This window comes from Lethenteron reissneri, chromosome 45 (genome assembly GCF_015708825.2).
Source record: "Lethenteron reissneri isolate LAM-NWPU_2019-01 chromosome 45, ASM1570882v1, whole genome shotgun sequence".
NCBI classification, from domain to species: Eukaryota; Metazoa; Chordata; class Hyperoartia; order Petromyzontiformes; family Petromyzontidae; genus Lethenteron; species Lethenteron reissneri.
This window is the reverse complement of record NC_083823.1, coordinates 7,046,630-7,066,725: the sequence shown is the minus strand read 5'-3', so window position 1 is coordinate 7,066,725 and position 20,096 is coordinate 7,046,630. Positions and strand designations below refer to the sequence as shown.

Here is a 20,096-nt window from a genome sequence, read left to right as displayed (position 1 = left end):
AAGCAGCGAGGAGGCTGCAGTCAGCAGCGGGGCTGCATACAGAGTCAGCAGCGGGTCTGCATACGGTAGCAGCCAGAGGGTCTGCACATAGGGGTAGCAGCGGGAGTCTGCATAGAGGTAGCAGCGAGTCTGCAGGGAGGAGGTTACAGTAGATGAAGCAGAGAGTCAGAGGGAAGAAGGAGCTATAATAGCAGTGAATAGCCGGGGGCTACAAATACAGAGTTATAACAGAGTGCCGTGTGGGTGAGGACGAGAACCCAATAAAAGACACGAAGACAGAAGGAAGTGTCCGAGTCCTTTTATTACATATGTATATAACTTACGTTTAAGTATTAAAACCCTCAAATTTGTATGTCATGCAATAATTAAAACCCTATTTTTAACATCTTTAAGCTCACACAAAAATCCAAACAATATATTATACCTCTTGCGGTACACCATAAAGTCGCTGTAAGGGTATAAAGAAGCACATTTGAACATTTGCCAATCCATATTAGTGCAGCAATAAAATAAGCATCCGATGGCAAGTTACTCAGCCAAAAGGACATTTTCCCCGATCTGTCCAATTTCCTCAACAGAGAGCACTGAAATTATTCCTGGAAAATCTCTCCACTTGTTGAGGACGAGCTGAACGTCGCTATTCTCCTTCTTGAAAATGAAGCTCTGGATCTTGATGAAGGGAAACTGCAAGCCCTTGTAGATGGCCATTATCCCCCAATCTTTCGTGCATTTCTTATGCTGGATTTTTCCAATCTTGCTGATTCCATCAAAACACACAGGTTTTTTGTGGGGGTTTTGGACTACCATCTCCATGAAGGCAGAAGAAATCACAGTGTAGTGTGTATTCTGTTCACAGCAGACAAGTTACACAAATAAAACGACATGTAAGTACGTAAGAAAACACATGCTTTGCGCTGGCTGAATTGAACCAAAATCGTACAAATGAAAAGCAAGTCAACTTATGCCAATGGGAAGACATCAAAGCAGATGATCGTGGGGCAGTGGAGATTGGGTGTCAAATGTATATCTTAATTGTTTGACTATAATCACACGTGGTTACATTCGCCAACCAGACATTCTCGTACAGAAACCGTCATCAACACAGGTGGCCCAGCTGTAACTATTCAGACCGTTATGCTCGGTAAATGTGGAATAAAATGTCACACTTGCTCGACATGGATTACCCACCTCAACTAAGCGGATGTCGCTTGATTTGCAGACTAGTTCTTTGCACTTGATGCATTTCAGCAAGTAGATGTCTCCCTCTGGCTTTTTAAATCCCTGCAGCATGCGCTGAAATTCGGCAGAACTCAGGGTGGCCTTTTGCAAGCTTTCCATCTGTAACAAAAAACCCAAAGCGGTTTTACATTCTACTACACTCATTCCATTAAGATAGTCCATAATAATCGTGTTCTTATTGCCATACAGTACTCTGCTGAATGATTTTGATGTTCAGGGACATCTCTGCAGCAAGCATTCGCTGCTTGTTCCAGAGAGTTCACATTTCGAATCCAGTGGCCACTTATTACTGCGGCTGTCTTAATTAATAAAAAATATATACATACACACACCGTCTGCATCACATGCGAATGTTAAAGATCCTGTGACGTCATTTGCAAAAGTAGGCCATTGCGTGCCGGCATCATGGCCCACATTTGAAAGATGACCCGCAAAAAATTATCAGTTGGAATATACTCAGTAATCACCCTCCCACCCCACTAGCAAGACTCGGTGGGGCCCTCCTGAAAAACAATCATGAAACTCAGCGAGGCTTTCCTGGGTAAACAAGCTTATTAATTACAAATTAATTTAACAAGACACGCTTTAATCATGGGACTCAACAGGTCAAAATCGGCACTGAGTTTGCCTGTGTAACCAAATTCCACCTGCAAACATCAGTCTGAAATACTCATTGGGTGTTGGACCATGCACGATTGAAACTTTTCATTTTACCAGGTAAAGCTCACGGAGCTATTAGTACTTTTTCAGAAGCGATCTGGCCACAAATGAAAGCTCAGAGAAGCGGCTTTTCATGTAGACTTTAATAGCTGCCAAATGTGTAAATGAAGGACAAAACACTGGGTTTGTGGGGTGGGAGGCACAATAGCAACTTAGCTGCCTGACAAGAAAAACAAGTGGATCACAGGAGTGGGTAGATTTGAAGTTGTCGTGACTGCAGGGATCCATACTCTTTGGTTCTTTCGGTAAAGTCACGTAGGTGTAAAATAAAATAAATTAAATTCAGCAATTGTTTCTTGCTGTGGTTGTCCCACCTGATGACGGACGCTTGTGTTGGCGCCCGTAACGTCGTGATTTAATCTATTTTATTTATACCTACGTGACTTTACCGAAAGAACCAAAGAGTATGGTAGAATCCTCTTCCAATAGGGGCTCTTTCACAACAATGGGATATATCATTATCATTGGGTTGTTGATCTCAGTGTGCATCTTCTCGGGGCAAGATACACTCGGCCACCGTGTCTCAGCGGCACATTAGCAAGGGTCAGATGCGGGGTCAACAGCTCTTAAGCTGGCACGCCACCAAAGTGAAAGGTCACATTGATGATCCTCCCGACAGCGACGAGGAGATGGGAGTGACTACATCCCTAGTCTGAGGACTAAAATCTGGTAGTGTCAATCGCACCCTCTAAAAAATTAACCCGTAAAAACAAAGTTTTTCACTATAAATCCTTTATATGCGTGGCGGCTAGAGTCCTCTCGTCCTCTGGCTTGAGATGGCTGCCACCTATGGGTCAGATGATTGCCTGCCACCATTAAGCAATTAGTAATTAAATATAAAAAAAAAATTCCTAAAAAGTGTAAAATTTTGGAAAAAAAATTTCACGAAAATAAATTGTCACGCACAACGAGTCTGTGTGCAAAATGTCAGCTCGATTAGATCACGGGAAGTGGGTTAAAAAAACGACCGAAAGATTTTCACGGTCGTAAGTGCGCAAGCAAGCAAGTGAACTTAATATAAAGGATTTAAAAAGGCCAACTGTTGTTGGCAAGCCTCTCGAGAGTTGGAGGAGGAGAAGAGAAGGTAATGGTTGCAGGGCATTTCGGAGGGTAAGTGGTCAAACGGTGTTCAGGTGGGTCGATCGCAGAGTTGATGACAGCATTTGCCGAGGTCTAGCGCATTTTTTTTCACAGATTAACACTAATTCAACACTAATTCAATACATCATTCTTGATTTAAAGCTTAAATATATCATAGCTCACACGTATATTTTAACAAACTGTATTCATGTCGCTGTAGAGCGGCATAACTGCCAAGGCAGCCATGCCAATAACAGTCAAAAGTTTCGAGCAATTGCTTCAATAATCTCAATGAAAAAGATAATTTCAGCACGTAACGCACTGCTTCGCAGTAATCAATCACTCTCGAAGAGCGAGAGAGAGAGAACGACTCGGAGGCACGAGAAGGAACCACTGCCATGCGGTCAGCCTGGCGCAAACAATTCCCCAAGCTCTGCCGTCCTTTATATATGAAGGCGTTACAAACCAGGCGATGAGTAAAATAATAAAAACAAAACATAATAAAATAATTCTCACGACGTTTCTTATTATTTTATTATGTTTTATTTGTATTATTTTATTATTTCCCTTCTACGTGACTTTACCGAAAGAACCAAGAAGATGAATCCCTGCAGTCACGAAAGCTTTCAATCGAAATTTAAGCGATGAGCACTTGCGTGTGGGAGGAGACCAGAACGCCTGGCGGAAGCCCACAAGTGCAAGTGTGAAACGCTATCCCATACAGATGGATTCCAATTTTTTCCTGCAACCGCCTTTTCCTGGCAAGCCAGGGTTGTGGTACATCCTTGGCATCCATGGGAAGGGATTTTCGCAACGTTTGTGCGATCCACAAACACCTCCAGTAAATCCTTCCCCGGTGTTTCCTTCATTTAAATGTTGTCTGCAAAAGATGAGCTGCTGGTTTTTGGGGTACGGGACTAAAGTCAATGGGGTCCAGCCCACGGAAACGGTTTGGAGCACATCGCAGGAATGGAGGGTATGCAAAAACGCTGTTGCACAGTTACCTTTTCAGCCCTGGTGCCATAGTCAAGCTTCTGTACATTCTCGATAGCGGTGTACATGACCTTCTCCATCAGAAGGTTCACCTTCTCTTTTTCTGCCAGGCCACCCTTCAAGGTGGTGATCAGCATACACTTGCTGTTTTCTGCGCGGCCTCGTCCTAATCAGCGTGAAGATGGGCAAAGACATGTACTGATCGGCACTGGCTTGTGCTGTGAAACGTTACACAACCAAAGAAATGCACGCAGAAGAATAACATCACCACATTCGCTTGCGTGCTGGTGTTTGTATAGTGTGACAGTGCTTACAACCACAGCATGTGTTGCCTCCTGCGTTTCACTGTATTCACATGCACTAGTTGGCCTATGGCCGCATCTGGGGCACTGAAGCTATGCTGCTGCTACCCGCTGCAATGCATTTGATTATAAGCCTCCATTACGTTTTAAATCAACAGGGAATTTCAACCTACGTAGGCCCCGCCTCCTGTTTAGGCCCCGCCTCCTTCCCCTATGCCCCTCGCCTTACTCCTCAGGCCCCACCCCTTTCTGATTTAGGCCCCGCCCCTTTCTGATTTAGGCCCCTCCCCCTTACGGCTCAGGCCACACCCCTTTCTGATTTAAGCCCCTCCCCCTGTCTCCTCAGGCCCCTCCCCCTTTCTCCTCAGGCCCCTCCCCCTTTCTCCTCAGGCCCCTCCCCCTTTCTCCTCAGGCCCCTCCCCCTTTCTCCTCAGGCCCCTCCCCCTTTCTCCTCAGGCCCCTCCCCCTTTCTCCTCAGGCCCCTCCCCCTTTCTCCTCAGGCCCCTCCCCCTTCCTCCTCAGGCCCTCCCCCTTTCTCCTCAGGCCCCTCCCCCTTTCTCCTCAGGCCCTCCCCCTTTCTCCTCAGGCCCCTCCCCCTTTCTCCTCAGGCCCCTCCCCCTTTCTCCTCAGGCCCCTCCCCCTTTCTCCTCAGGCCCCTCCCCCTTTCTCCTCAGGCCCCTCCCCCTTTCTTCTCAGGCCCCTCCCCTTTCTCCTCAGGCCCCTCCCCCTTTCTCCTCAGGCCCCTCCCTCTTTCTCCTCAGGCCCCTCCCCCTTACTCCTCAGGCCACACCCCTTTCTGATTTAGGCCCCTCGTTGTTGCTCCACGCTTTTCCGTCTCAGGTGGCGGTAGGAGTCGTGGAACGGGAGGAAGCGAGCGCACAGCAGCAGCAGCAGCAGACGTGGCGGTGGGCGGGGCTAGTTGGAGCAACGTCATAATAGATTGTGGCACCGGGAATATTTTCAGATTCTAAGGGGCAGTCCATAAATCACCCGCAAATCACTCAATTTGAATGACACACCACAGCAATCATCGCCACCGTACAACTAGCAGACTAATGGCCGCTCGCACACCAGGTGCCGAGTCTCCTTGTGCCGCACTGGGACAGCTGCCACTGAGATGAGATGCGACTGCAAGTTGGCCGATCACATGTAAACGCTCCGGCGTGAAGGAGCATGACGTTAAATACAAATTATTATTATTCATACAAACGTACCACTCAGCTTGCTCTGTGCAACTAAGCGGTTAGTCAACTCTCTGCCGGTCTGCCACGCGCGTGCCCCACCGCCGTATTGCCCGGCCGTACGAGCTCGTACCACGAGTCTGCACGAGCTCGTACCGCGAGTCTACACGAGCGTGTGCCGCGTGTCTACACGAGTTCGTGCTGCGTGTCTGCACGAGTTCGTACCACGAGTCTGCACGAGCTCGTACCGCGAGTCTACACGAGCGTGTGCCGCGTGTCTACACGAGTTCGTGCTGCGTGTCTGCACGAGTTCGTACCGTGAGTCTACACGAGCTCGTACCGCGAGTCTACACGAGTTCGTACCGCGAGTCTACACGAGTTCGTACCACGAGTCTACACGAGTTCGTACCGCGAGTCTACACGAGTTCGTACCACGAGTCTACACGAGTTCGTACCACGAGTCTACACGAGTTAGTAGCGCGAGTCTGCACGAGCGTGTGCCGTGTGTCTACACGAGTTCGTAGCGCGAGTCTGCACGAGTTCGTAGCGCGAGTCTACACGAGTTAGTAGCGCGAGTCTACACGAGTTCGTAGCGCGAGTCTGCACGAGTTCGTATCGCGAGTCTGCACGAGCTCGTACCGCAAGTCTACACGAATTCCTAGCGCGAGTCTACACGAGTTCGTAGCGCGAGTCTACACGAGTTCGTAGCGCGAGTTTACACGAGCGTGTGCCGTGTGTCTACACGAGTTCGTAGCGCGAGTCTACACGAGCTCGTACCGCGAGTCTACACGAGTTCGTACCGCGAGTCTGCACGAGTTCGTATCGCGAGTCTGCACGAGTTCGTACAGCGAGTCTACACGAGTTCGTAGCGCGAGTCTACACGAGCTCGTACCGCGAGTCTACACGAGTTCGTACCGCGAGTTTGCACGCTCTTGATGACATTGCCCACGTAGTCGTACAGCAGCACCAGGTTGCAGCGCTGGATGTCAAGGCCCTCGTCCGCCACGCTCGTTGCGATGAGCAGATTGCTTCCCTGCTCCTCTCGGAATTCGTGCACAGCCCCCGACTGCTGATTTAGAGTCATTCCTGCATACCCAAAGCACACGTGCATGCACAAACAAAGACAAAGATCCCCCATGTAGCCTTTGACAGGCTGTTGGGGCAAGTGCTGTTACCGAGTACCTATGGTGGCTGACACGGCGCACGAGGGAATGGTTGGCCAACACCACGCCCGGCCGCCTTTGTCTCCCCAGTGGTGATCTTTTACACACCACACCAGGTACTCATTTAAGGTTCGAATTACTTCGGGGATGCTTAGGGCCGGCCCAATACTTGGTAAGATATTCGTCACCAATGCTGGCTGTGAGCGGGAAGCAAACCCAGGTCACCAGGCTCATAGCCCAGTGCATGCACACACATACACACACGAGTGCATTTATAAAACTACTGAGGAAATGGTATCAAGGGTTGCCATCTGGTCCACTTCGGCTGATGATGGATATTGCTGGGAGTAATATGGTAGGAATTTCTTATCCACAAATGTAAATGTACATTCGGAATGTTCCAACACAGCCTGGACAGTCAGACGTTGAATTTTACTGACATCTGCTGGTGTTGTGTTGAACTTTTTTGGAGAATATTGTACAGTTTTTAAAGACCTCGTCTGACTGAGAAATATATCTGGGTTTGGTTTATTGGAAAAGGTAGCACAATCTTAGTCGTTTAAAATCATCAAACGTGGCTGCCTTTGTCTCTTGAGTGCTCTCGATGACACATTGTAAGAGGTGTTCATTATTCGGCTGAGAAAACCTACGAGATGACCATGCCACTTATAGATACCAAAATAACGTCGTTAATGCGTTTAACCATAAATCAACATTTTGCGTACGCACACAAAGATATTTCCAGCGTGACTCCTGTGCCAGGCGAGATGCAATTTCTCAGACATCGTAATCTCGGCGTGCTTTCAGCTTGGCGTCGGGCGCCAAACATTGTTGCCCGATAGACTGGGGCCCGCGACTGATTGATTGGGATGAGCCGTTTGTTTTGAAGTAAAGGTGAAACCACGGCTCATCCCTCTTGGGTGAACAGCACCTGGCTTGACTATTAAGGTGAGAATCCGACTATTTTGGGACCTTATTTCATTTGCCATGAGCAGGTAGGTAAACACGTGCTGATTTTCAGTAAATTTGCACTCGATTATTATTTCAGCCGAGTTTAAGGAAAGCTAAGTCAGATTCAACTCATACTCCCATCCCACACGTAAAACCATTCACGACAAATTTTCCACATTCTCATCAGGGAAACAGACCTTCATGTTGTTTGCTTTTAGCCCGTCCTATGAGCTTGGAGGGCTTGAGATGAGGCAACTCTGTTTGAATTTCATTGATCCAACTCTCCATTGCCTGAAACACAAGCAGTGGAAATCTGTTACTCCTTGAGTTGTACTTCTCGCAGGATAACGATGGTGAGATTAAAAAAATTGTGCCGGGCGCTGGTGGTAGACACCCGTGAGTGTCGGGGTGCCATTCCCTGGCTCACCAGGAGATGTGAATTCAACCCATTCCTTATTCATGGGATAGAATGTTTCCCACTCGCACGTACTGACCATGAAATACGCGGCATCCGCTTCGCAGTGGACGCTAGAAATCCCTGACGTCATTCAAAACGTTGCCAGCGTTACAGTCCACATTTGCCAAATTCGAAAGCTCGCGTGCAAATGACTCAACACTTGTGATGCTCTACATACCAAGGTGTTGCTGGGAAATTAATCAGTGTTGACATGTGGGAGGAAACCACAGCACCCAGAGAAAAACCACACGTGTGAGGGGGAAACACAATATCCCATGAATAAGGGACGGGTTGAATTCACATTTTTGCTGCGCTGCCTTCTCCTGGTGAGCTAGGGAATGGCACCTCGACACTCGGGGTGTGTGCCACCAGCACCCGGCTAAGTGAGCGCGATGTGATACTGTGCGTTCACCTCGGAGATGGCACGTGTTTTCACAAAGAGGATGGATTTGGTTGCAGCATTGATCCGGTATTCGCTCCGCAGTATTTCCTCCAGTTTGAGGAGCTTCGGATTTTCATTTTCAGGATTGTTCAGACATGACTCCAGATCGCAAAGCTTTTCTGAAAACGAGGGTCAACATGCAAATACATAAACACGCGCGTGCAGACACAAATCTCGCTTTAAAAACAAGTGACAAGCTCCGTAAAAAACATAAAATAAAAGTTTTAAAGGGCCATTAATACTCTCTGGTTCTTTCGGTAAAGTCACGTAGAGAGAAAAAATAATAATAAAAAACATGACGTTTTGGTCACAACACAAGCGGCCGAAACGTCGTGTTTTCTTTCGTTATTTTTTCTATCTACGTGACTATACCGAAAGAACCAGAGAGTATGTATTCCTGCAGTCACTGAAGCTTCAAATCAAGGCCATTAATATTTGTCCAAATCCCCCTGCCCCAGGACCGAATTTGAAACCCATTCATAATCGAAACATTCATGGCCTTGTGAGTGACAACAACGACTGGTTTCCGCATGCGCCAGTCACGTGAGTACACATACCCGTGCCCTTCAAATGATAATGGTGTGCATTTAAATTTCTGTGCACCTTTCTGATAGTGCAAGGCTATCACGAATATGTTTCACAGACATCACAGCTAGGGGGCGATGTTGCTATGCCTAATCCCAATTGAATAATGTGCAGGTAAATTTTTCTATTTTTGGTCAATTGTGGACCATGACGCCCGCACACAATGGCCAACTGATTGCCTACTCTTTGGTTTTTGTGCGAAAAAATAAAATAAATGAAAACGGAAGCTTGTGTTGCCTCCGAAACGTCGTGATTTAATTTAGTTTCTTCATTTATTTAATTGTATTGTTTACCTACGTGACTTTACCGAAAAAAATCAAATAGTATGAATCCTTGCAGTCACGAAAGCTTCAAATCTAGAATCATTGCCACCTCTTTTAGAATGGCGTCACGGGGACGTCCACTGCGATGCAGACGGTGCTTAGTCTTTTTAAGGTTGGTGCACCCGCAGTAATAACCAGGGCGGCTTGTTGAGATTCGAACCGCGAAGCTCTGCAACAAGCGGCGAACGCCCTTCAGCCGGATGAAATCGCCGTGTAAAAAAAATATGAAACTCTGAGAAGGAGGCTTTGGGCAACGTTCATTCCAAATGTTTTTTTGCTCGTTAACATGTATTCGTGTTTCCGTGTACGGGGGGGTCGGGTTAAGAATCCAATTTGTGGTGGCGTGCCCTCACGTAGCCAGTTGCTCTCCCTCATCTCCTGTTTTTCAATAAATCTGCTTCCATTGTGGAGGGACTCACACGGGTGTGAATCGTCAGCATCGTGTGCAATGGCGTGTGCACCGTGCAATGAACACAACACACCGTGTAATGTTGTCGTTCTAATTTAAGGGATGCTTCAGCCAGAGATATTCCGAAACTCAAAAGACTAATCTCGCTTATTAATAATCGAGGTGTAATGCCAAAACGCAAGCAGCCGTCCTCTGCGTTGTGGCCGAAACGTCGTGAGAATTTTATCTTATTATGTTTTATTTTTTAATCCTTTATATTGAGTTCACTTGCTTGCTTGCTTGCGCGCTTACGACCGTGCAAATCTTTCGGTAGTTTTTTAACCCACTTCCCGTAATCCAATCGAGCTGATATTTTGCACACAGACATGTTGTGTGCGACAATTTATTTTCGTGAAATTTTTTCCCCAAAATTTTACACTTTTTAGGAAAAAAAAAATGATATTTAATTACCAATTGCTTAATGGTGGCAGGCAATCATCTGACCCATAGGTGGCAGCCATCTCAAGCCAGAGGACGAGAGGAGTCTAGCCGCCACGCATATAAAGGATTTATAGTGAAACACTTTGTTTTTACGGGTTAATTTTTTATTATTTTATTTTTTCCCTTCTACGTGACTTTACCGAAAGAACCAAGAATATGAATCCATGCAGTCACGAAAGCTTTAAATCGAAATGTAATGCCAGAGTTACATGAAAAAATGTTGCATCGGTGCTTCATTCATCACCTCCTATCATCTCTTTTCCTAAGCTCTTATAATAACCTTGGTGAAGGCAAGAGACGGTATTACTCTTATCTCGTACAGATTTGATGATGCTTGTGATTAACTTGGAGTAGAATGATGAAAAATTATAAAATGTAATAAAAATGTTCCTTGGGAAGAAAATGTACTTGGATTGTATGATTGAGTGGTTCGAAATACAGATATGTACAGAGGGCACGTCTTGAAAAATGAACTTGAAAGTCAACCTGAAGTAAGCTATGGGATGAGGTGATTGGAAAGAAGAGGTGAGGAGTTACCTAAAGCACCGTTCAGAGGCGAGGGAATTTAATCAGTTTAAAAAATTGTTATAAGCGTGAAGAACAAACATTTAATCTTCGCAGCGCATTTTGGCTAACCACCGAACAAAGATGATCACCGCATCGCGCGCTTTCAGATGCGCTTCTGCGGCCACCTGGAATGCTCTTTCTTCCGATATTAAGAAGCCACTGGAGCTATGCACTTTTTTTTTTCAATCTCGATTGAAAACTAAATTAGTTAGAATTGCTTTTGTGTTGAGTTTGTTGTCCTTCCCCCGCACCTCCGATTAGCACGGTTTTTTGCGTATGGTGCGAAAGAAGTTCACCATACCTTACACATACATTTGCTACATATCATGCCAGAGCCATGGAACAAACAAGGCGTTGCTTCTTCCAAGATAAGTGGGCAGCATTCATGGCATCTTGTGAAGCAAGGGCTGAATAAGCATCAGTCGGTTGGAATGCCATCTCAACACAGTACACTTCAATTTAAGTCAGCGGTGAGTGAATATAATCATCTTCTTGGTGCTTTCGGTAAAGTCACGTAGAAGGGAAATAATAAAATAATAAAAATAAAACATAATAAAATACAATTCTCACGACGTTTCGGCCACAACGCAAGCAGCCGTCCTCAGGTGAAGAACAGGGCTGTCGGAAAGACAGCGTCTCATTCAGAAGAACAGGGCTGTTGGAAAGACAGCATCTGAATGCTGTGAACGCTGTCTTTCCGACAGCCCTGTTCTTCACCTGAGGACGGCTGCTTGCGTTGTGGCCGAAACGTCGTGAGAATTGTATTTTATGATGTTTTATTTTTATCATTTTATTATTTCCCTTCTACGTGACTTTACCGAAAGAACCAAGAAGATGAATCCCTGCAGTCACGAAAGCTTTAAATCGAAATAGAATATCATTATTTGGAGTATAATGACCTCTCATTTCTATTTATTTCAGCCTTTCAGGAGTGTGGAGGTAGGCCACCGATGAGGGTCCATGCCTGGTGGACAAGGACTCATCAGGCCGAGCCAAGCGGGTCTCTGGGATTGACTCCAAGCTTGGAATGAGCGCGCAAAGTTGACACTCTGTGGGGAGCAACCGGCGGGAACGAAGAGCACAGGCGCCCATGTGAAGCGAAGTCTAATCTCGGATGCTGTTGTCCGACTCTCTATCTCACGTGCAGTTGTGTAAAAAAAACTGATGAGGTGGTCGTGAGGGTGGAAAAAAAAACCCTGCCACCATCAAGGGATACCAATGAATGTACTATCTGATTGCGTAACCGAGGGGGAAAAATATTCTCTGAATGTGGTCCTGTAAGGAGAACCAAACTCTGAGAGAATGTGCTGTGACGAGACCCACACTCGATAAAACCTGTCTGAGATAACACATTCCTGCGGAGGGAGCCGGTAGGAACGTTGGGTTGCTCGGTCAATGGCCAGGGTTAACGGTGGTGTGGTGTATTCCGCAAATATGGTCGACTTGCAGGGCGGGCACAAGCCGGCGTGAGTAGGTTAAACGTTGAGTTTTATAAGGGCACCACGGGGTGACCAGCCCCTCCCCACCCAGCGCCACCCCTCCCACCCCCCACCCAGCCCCACCCTCCCCACCCAGCCCTTCCCCACCCTCCCCACCCAGCCCCTCCCCACCCAGCCCCACCCAGCCCCTCCCCACCCAGCCCCTCCCTCCCCACCCTCCCCTCTCCACCCAGCCCCACCCCTCCCATTTTTGGATGCACGACGGACAGACACAATAATCCCCTGTGGCCTGTTGTAACCAGGAGGTTCCTACCAGTATAAGGATATGTAAAGACTGCAAACCAGTATTATTCCTCGCGTAGAGGCGAGTGTTGTTGCGAGACATTTTTCTTATTGTTATTTTCAAGAATGAACATGTTATTTTACGATTGTGGGTTTCTGGATATTGTTGGGGGTTGGGTGACTAACCTCTGGACCGACCCACACTTCTATCGAGCGACAAATTTTCAAATACGGAAAGTCCTCGCTTAAGGAGCGTGCACACTGTAATGCGTTTTCAATATACGGTAAAACCTTGGATTGCGAGCATAATTCGTTCCGGAAACGTGTTTATAATCCAAAGCACTCGTAGATCAAAGCACTCGTATATCAGTTGTGATCACGTGACGCTCGGCAGACAAAGCGTATACACGTACTACCCGTATTGCAAGACCTCGCTCGTTTATCTAATTAATATTTATTTTTAAAAATTGCTCGTCTTGCAAAACACTCGCAGACCAAGTTACTCGCAATCCAAGGTTTTACTGTAATGCGGTTCTTCCGCGAGGGAACACTTTTTCGCACAAAAACAGAACGTGCACCGTTATGAACGCAGTTTTCGACTGGTCGATGATGAACTACTTTCTTGAGCTGCGCGCTTTAGCGGTGTGATACAGCACGCGGCATAACCTCGTCTCAGTTTCTTGCCCTGCCATTGGATGACTGTCGTCTGACTTTACAGTGCAAGCGTGAGTCAAATTTGCATCGGTTTCTTTACTTACGCCCTCCAATGCATATAATCGGTGGATCTTCTCTTGACGAGTTTTCGCTTAACGCAGCACTTTTCAGGCACGCATCTAGCGCGTTGAACGAGGAACGACTCGGGTCGTGACAGCGCTGTTTGTTCAGCAAGTGTGTAAACAAAGTAATGCCTCCATCATATTTAACGTCAGATGTGATAATAACTAACTGGCAACAATGAATGTACAAGTTTCATAAACGAAGAATGCAGGGAAGGGTTTTCTGTTTGGGGTCATCTGGGAAGTCTTTGCCCAATGGCAGGTGGGAGAAGTCTCCATTGCTGACAGGGTCTATGTTTTAATATATCTACTGCACATTTTATTTATCCCTTTGCTTCCCCAGATTGTTCTGTCAAGCCTAAAGTGTTCCATCTACACATACAATGCCTGTCATGATTACATTTTGTAATGTTGAGAATACCTCATTTGTTGACCACGTATTTAAAGACCAGGGACATCTCTGGGCCAGACGGTATAAAAAATACTTTTAAGTAAAAACAAATTAATGACAAGCTTACCTTTAAAAAAGTTGACGAGTGTTTCATCTATGTCAATGAAACCTTTAGAATCCATCGATGCAAAGAATTTCTGAAGATAGTTCATTGCATCCTTAGCTCTTGTATCCTCATTAATAAACAAAGCGTCATTGTACTTCTGCAAAAACAAAAATTACATGGCACCTTTTGGTTATGATCAGAGCAATTTGGACGACACAAAAATGAATGTGTGGAAGAGCCGGGTACTAAGTAAGCAGTTCTCCTCATGCTTTTATCTTCCCACGTTCGCCATTCCAAAAATATGCATACAGTAGAGACACGGGCTTCCATTCACAGCTGTAAACGTTCAAGTAAAAGATGAGAACATCATGCAAACGCAGGCTGACCTTTGCATCAGAGCCCGAAGAACGAAACTCGGCAATTAGTATGAATCGTATCTTATTTTATATTTATAGTGCGCCTTCTAGCGCAAGGCGCTTTACATAATTTAAAAGCGGTAACGAAAATAGAGTGATTTAGAAAGCAAGGGCATGTCAAGGGCCGAGGAATGAATGACCGTAACAGAGGTCACGTGGGGGTCAAGGAAGGGCTATAGGGGAGGGGCGGAACAGAGTGGGGGGGGGGGGGGGGGACGATGGGAGGGAAGAGGATGGGCAACGGAGAAGAGGTGAAACTTCAAGAGAGGAAGGGGAGGAGGTGAAGGAGGTAAGGGAGGTTAAGGAGGTAAGGGAGGTGAAGGGGGTGAAGGAGGGGGACTGCTTCATGTACACGGGGACAGTGCCGTGTCTATGGATGGTGCTGCTCAATGTACAGGGGAAGTTCCTTCTGCAGTGGTAGGGGCGCAAGGAGGGAGAAGGATCGAAAACGAGATTGGGCACAGGGATGAGAGACAGAGAGAAGACATCATTAGACCTCCTTTGCCAATACCAAAATATAATAATAGGGGTTTATCCCCTTTTTTCTGGCAACAAAACTGAAATCTTTTTACGAGGAATCATGTGTGCATTAACCACAATACTTGTGGTCAAAATGCAAACAAGAAACACTCTAATAATATATGGACCAATCAGTTGCAAGGACAATGCATATGTTATCAGAGTGTGTTTTTGTTTGCATTTTGACCACAAGCATTGTGGTTAATGCACACATGATTCCTTGTAAAAAGGTTTCAGTTTTATTGCCAGAAAAAAGGGGAAAACCCCTATTATTATTAGTAGAGAGAAGACTGTGAACGAAGGGCACGAGGGGGGGACATGACAATAGAGAGAGAGAGAGAGGCAGCGACAGTAAACGGGGAGCCGGCCAAGTTGATGGAGAGGAGGTGAAATGTGAGAATTAAACGGGGGACTGAAAATAACCCACGCGGGGTTATTTTGAATTTGTCAGCAGGGAAGTGAGTGCATAGGCAGGGAGACCGAATAGAAGAGAATTGCAGCAGTAGAGACCGGGTCAAGATCGGAGCATGAACCAGGAATTTTGGTGGCAGAAAGTGAAATGAGAGGTGGGATTTTCCTGACATTGAATAGATTAAAGTGACAGATGTGAATAGCCACGGATACGTGGGCAGAAAGAATGAGCCAACATACTCTTGGGTTTTTCGGTAAAGTCACGTAGGTAAAAAATAAATAATACAAATATAATTGAAATGATAATAGAAATAAAATAATTGTATTTCTATTAAAATAATTATTTTATTTCTATTATCATTTAAACTATATTTTTATTATTTATTTTTTTCCTACGTGACTTCACCAAAAAACCTAAGAGTATGAATCCTTGCAAGTCACGAAAGCTTCAAATCTAGAATGAGCCAACAGTCAAAGGTGACACCGAGGTTGAGGGCAGAGGAATCGGGAGCAAGGGAGAGAGGAGGGTGGGGATGGGAGGGATGGGATGGGGGAGAGAGGGAGGCTGTAACAAAAATAATGATGTTTTGGACAGATCGAGAGAGTGAAGCGCCATCCAGGATTGGATGGCAGTCAGGCAGGGTGGAGGAGATGCGACAGGAAAGGTCAGGGTTGAAAGAGGGAAAGGAGACGAATATTTGGGTGCCGTCGGCAATTAATTGGCGAGTAGAGCAGTGTTAACGTACGGCCCGGGGCACTAATGAGCGGCTGGAACACACCATGAGGTTAACGGAGATGAGAATGCTGAGGTGGATTTGTGGAGGGAGTGGAAGAGATTGTGTGAGAAACTAAAAGATGAGACAACAAGTAAAGGAAGCATCCATAATACAGGTAGCATCGTCGGCAGAGGAGAATTTGAGTGAGAAGAGACTGAAAGGGCTTGGACGTACGGATGGCTGCGTTGGAAAGTTCAGAGTCATGACAAACGAGGGAAAGAGAAAGAGGGGGAGACCCAAGAAGGCACGGCGAGAAGTTGTCAGTGAGGATAGGAGAGCGTGCGATGGCGTTACCGTGAGGATGGCGACGTATTAAAGACCGTGGAGAGAGAGAGAGGGGGCTCAGAAAGCGGGACAAATACTCAAATAGAAGATGTATAAGAATTGTATTGATTTTTTTCTCACAAAAGGATATATTGTAGTCAGGAATCTGAAGAAGCTGGGTATCAGGGGAAATTATTTGCTGGAGGTTTAAGGCCTGTTCATTAGGCTTTCAAGCAAATCCACCTGAAACCTGTACCACGAGTTGGTGCAATTGATGCGACCTTTCCGTCCTATTCACAGGATCATCCGGCACGCTCACTTTGGGTGTACAAGGTGTATGGGAACGAGGCCCGATCAGGGGGATGGATAACACTGGTCAACACACTTTTTCTGGCATAAGGTATTCCAACGGTTTTAATGTAATTTTGGGGTGCTGATTCCAAATCTGGCATCAGTTTTTGTCTATCACATCAGATTTTTGAGATATCAAATATTGCATTTTCAATAAAAACTGCAGAATAAAAATATTAAATAAATGTGGATATCTACATAAAATGATATTATAAACACACTATCCTAAAAATACAGCACCATATTTTAACACTAAAGCAGTCACTGACTCGCAACTACTTGCAATCATAAGTGACAGAGTTAATTTCGGGTAAAATCAATGAAAATGGGGTATGCCGATAGCATAAAAAATTAACCCGTAAAAACACAGTTTTTCACTATAAATCCTTTATATGCGTGGCGGCTAGAGTCCTCTCGTCCTCTGGCTTGAGATGGCTGTCACCTATGGGTCAGATGATTGTCTGCCAGCATTAAGCAATTGGTAATTACATTTTTTTTTTTCCCTAAACAGTGTAAAATTTTGGAAAAAAATTTTCACGAAAATTAATTGTCATGCACAATGAGTCGTGTGGAAAATGTCAGCTCGATTAGATCACAGGAAGTGGGTTAAAAAACGACCAAAAGATTTGCACGGTCGTAAGCAAGCAAGCAAGCACGCAAGCACACAAGCAAGCAAGCGAACTTAATATAAAGGATTTAAAAATGAGATGTGATAGAGCAAATCTGAAATCAGATTTGGAATCAGCACCCTGAAATTAGTCTAAAACAGCTGCAAAAGTCCAGGCTAATTCATTGAAAAATGCTCTTGGGCAGAATTCCCATATCCTGCCCCTGCCTGGGACTTGGTTGACATCTGGCCTCCAATCCTTTTGCCTTGCAGACAGTTTCACACGTTCAACTGGGAAACGGGCAGAACGAAACGTTCAGCAATGCCACACTCCGAAAGAAAGCTCAGAAATTGCTTCCTCTGCTTTTGTGTTGATGTTTTACTCTCCTGTGTTTCACTGTTTCAATGTTTCATAGTTGCTGACTCTCTGTCTTACTGTATATATATCTGTTTTTGCATTTCAGCATTTTCTTGCTGTGGTTGTCCCACCTGCTGAAGATCGCTTGTGTTGCGATCGAAACGTCGTGATTTGTTTTATTTTATTTTATTTCTACCTACGTGACTTTACCGAGTATGGATTCCTGCAGTCACGAAAGCTTCAAATCAAGATTTAACCATTTCTGTTCCTCTGGTTAACAGCTCCTCCCCTCTCCATCTCTCTGTTTTGTATCAACCTCTTTGTATGTACGTTGTTGAACTTCTTTTGCGCACTACGTAGCCAACCGTGCTAATCGGAGGTGCGGGGGCAGGACAACACATGTTATATAGTAGTATAGTATATAGTGTAGTGTATAGTAGTGTAGTATACAGTGTAGTGTATAGTAGTGTAGTTAAGTATAGAGTAGTGTAGTGTATAGTGGAGTATGTCATGTATAGTAGTGTGTGTATGTTGAGTTTTCAATAGAAATTCAACTCTCTGCATATGCTGTAAACTGCACTCTAATATATCAATGCAGGTCTTGCCAGATACCTCATTAAGCATTTGGTCACGAGTCAGATTCCAAAATGTGCTGTTCAGTACATAATTGCAGGTACACATGGAGTTGCATCACCCCATATATAACGAGTGTAACAGGTGCGGTAAAGTTCATGATAAACAGTGCAGATGATCAAAGAGATGACATCAAAGAGAGAGACATCGTAGTAGCGTGGACAGGACTGGGTCGTGATAGGCTTAGAGCAGAGGGGCAGCACGTAAGGTTCCGTCCCTTCTCATATGTTAATAACTTTGTTCCTTACGATAGTCAAACGCTTCATTGAATGCTGTTTCATATCTCTATATATATAAAAGGCAAAGTTGTGATTATGTGTATCTGTTCAAAATGTTTAGCGTACTTTCCGACATGCAACAAACTTGAAATGTGCCATGTGGGTACTTTCCAGACTGTACACCATGCAAACATTATAAAAATACACTTATTTTTTTGGGGGGGGGGAGAGGGGAGCTCAATAATACATACATTTTTTACACGGCAAGTGAACTGTTACGTCACATCTGTCACGTGACCCGCGCATGTGGCAGTGTAATGCATTGTAGTGTAGTGGGTAGCGCCACACCGCGCTACGAACCCGGCGACCCGAGTTCAATTCCCGCTCACGGCCACCACCGGTGACGATTATTTTAACCGGTCCTGGGCCTCCCCTAGGTCGACTCAGCCTCAAAACGAGTAACTGTTGTGGTGTGTGAACATCGCCACTGGGGAGACAAAGGCGGCCGGGCGTGGTGAATCCAAGTCCCGGGCGAAGCCGGGTAGTAAAGCTCGTACTGTATAAAGAAAGCCACGTGGGAGGCGTTTAGAGGTAGGGAGGGGTGAGGCGTGCTGTGTGTCTGGGCTGAGTGGTAACCCAAAGTGACCACGTTGCAGTTGTTACACAGGCAGAGAGCCACGTGGGAGGCACTGAGAGGCAGCGAGGGTGAGGCCGTGCCGCATCTGTGAAGCGAGTAGTGAACCGGTGGCAATCAAAGTTCAGACCCTGCCAGCGCAGGAATGATATGGGCGCTGCCATGTATCCTGGAAGCTAATAATAATTGACATTTGTAAGGCGCATTTCATCCGAGGGTCCCAATGTGCAGTGGCAGGCACCCGCCGCGAGAGGTTGGAACTGCGTAACACAGAGCCGCAGCGGAGTCATGCAAAGCAAGAGTACTGTCGAACTTTTAATATTTGATTGAACGTTACCGCCCCCCCCCCGGTTATATAAATTTACCCGCAGGTGGCTTGTGCACGAGAAGATGGACCAGCACAATTTCTGCTCCAGCTCCTTGTCGTCCGCAATGGAGATCTTGCTCCCCTCCCTCTGCACTTGTATCACCCACTGCTCATACTGCTGTGTGCCGCATTCGTTTCCTTTCTTCAGCTCGGGCCCCGAATCTGGGACGAGAAGGGTGAATGGGATTAATGTCCTACTTATCGGACTCGCATTTTATTGGCATGGGGATTGACGGCAGGTTTTGGCTGTGAAATAGCAACTAACTGTTCCATCTGGAGGGAAGAGTAATTCAATGCAACTAGGCGGGTGGAGGTTTGCAGTCTTTACATATCCTTATACTGGTAGGAACCTCTGGTTACACCAGTCTACAGGGGATTATTGTGCCCGTCCATCGTGCAGGGAGGGGCTGGGTGGGGAGGGAGGGGCTGGGTGGGGAGGGGAGGGTGGGGAGGGGCTGGGTGGGGAGGTTGGGGAGGGGCTGGGTAGGCAGAGTGGGGAGGGGCTGGGTGGGGAGGGTGGGGCTGGGTGGGGGGTGGGAGGGGTGGGGCTGGGTGGGGAGGGGAGGGTGGGGAGGGGCTGGGTGGGGGTGGGAAGGGTTGGGCTGGGTGGGGAGGCGCTGGTCACCCCGTGGTGCCCTTATAAAACTCAACGTTTA

General features: G+C 46.2%; 1 protein-coding gene across 1 annotated transcript in view; it reads right to left on the bottom strand.

Moving 5' to 3' along the window:
• Positions 1–277: 277 nt before the first annotated feature.
• The window catches only part of RIGI (RNA sensor RIG-I), a 34,673-nt gene continuing 14,854 nt past the window's right edge, over positions 278–20,096 (bottom strand). Inside the window, exons 7-14 of the mRNA XM_061570466.1 lie at positions 19,439–19,602; positions 13,908–14,043; positions 8,499–8,647; positions 7,827–7,920; positions 6,431–6,601; positions 4,044–4,198; positions 1,189–1,338; positions 278–846 (exon numbers count right to left, since the gene is read on the bottom strand). Coding sequence (XP_061426450.1) covers positions 529–846; positions 1,189–1,338; positions 4,044–4,198; positions 6,431–6,601; positions 7,827–7,920; positions 8,499–8,647; positions 13,908–14,043; positions 19,439–19,602 — 1,337 coding nt within the window. The 3' untranslated portion in view covers positions 278–528. The remainder of the gene's footprint in view (positions 847–1,188; positions 1,339–4,043; positions 4,199–6,430; positions 6,602–7,826; positions 7,921–8,498; positions 8,648–13,907; positions 14,044–19,438; positions 19,603–20,096) is intronic.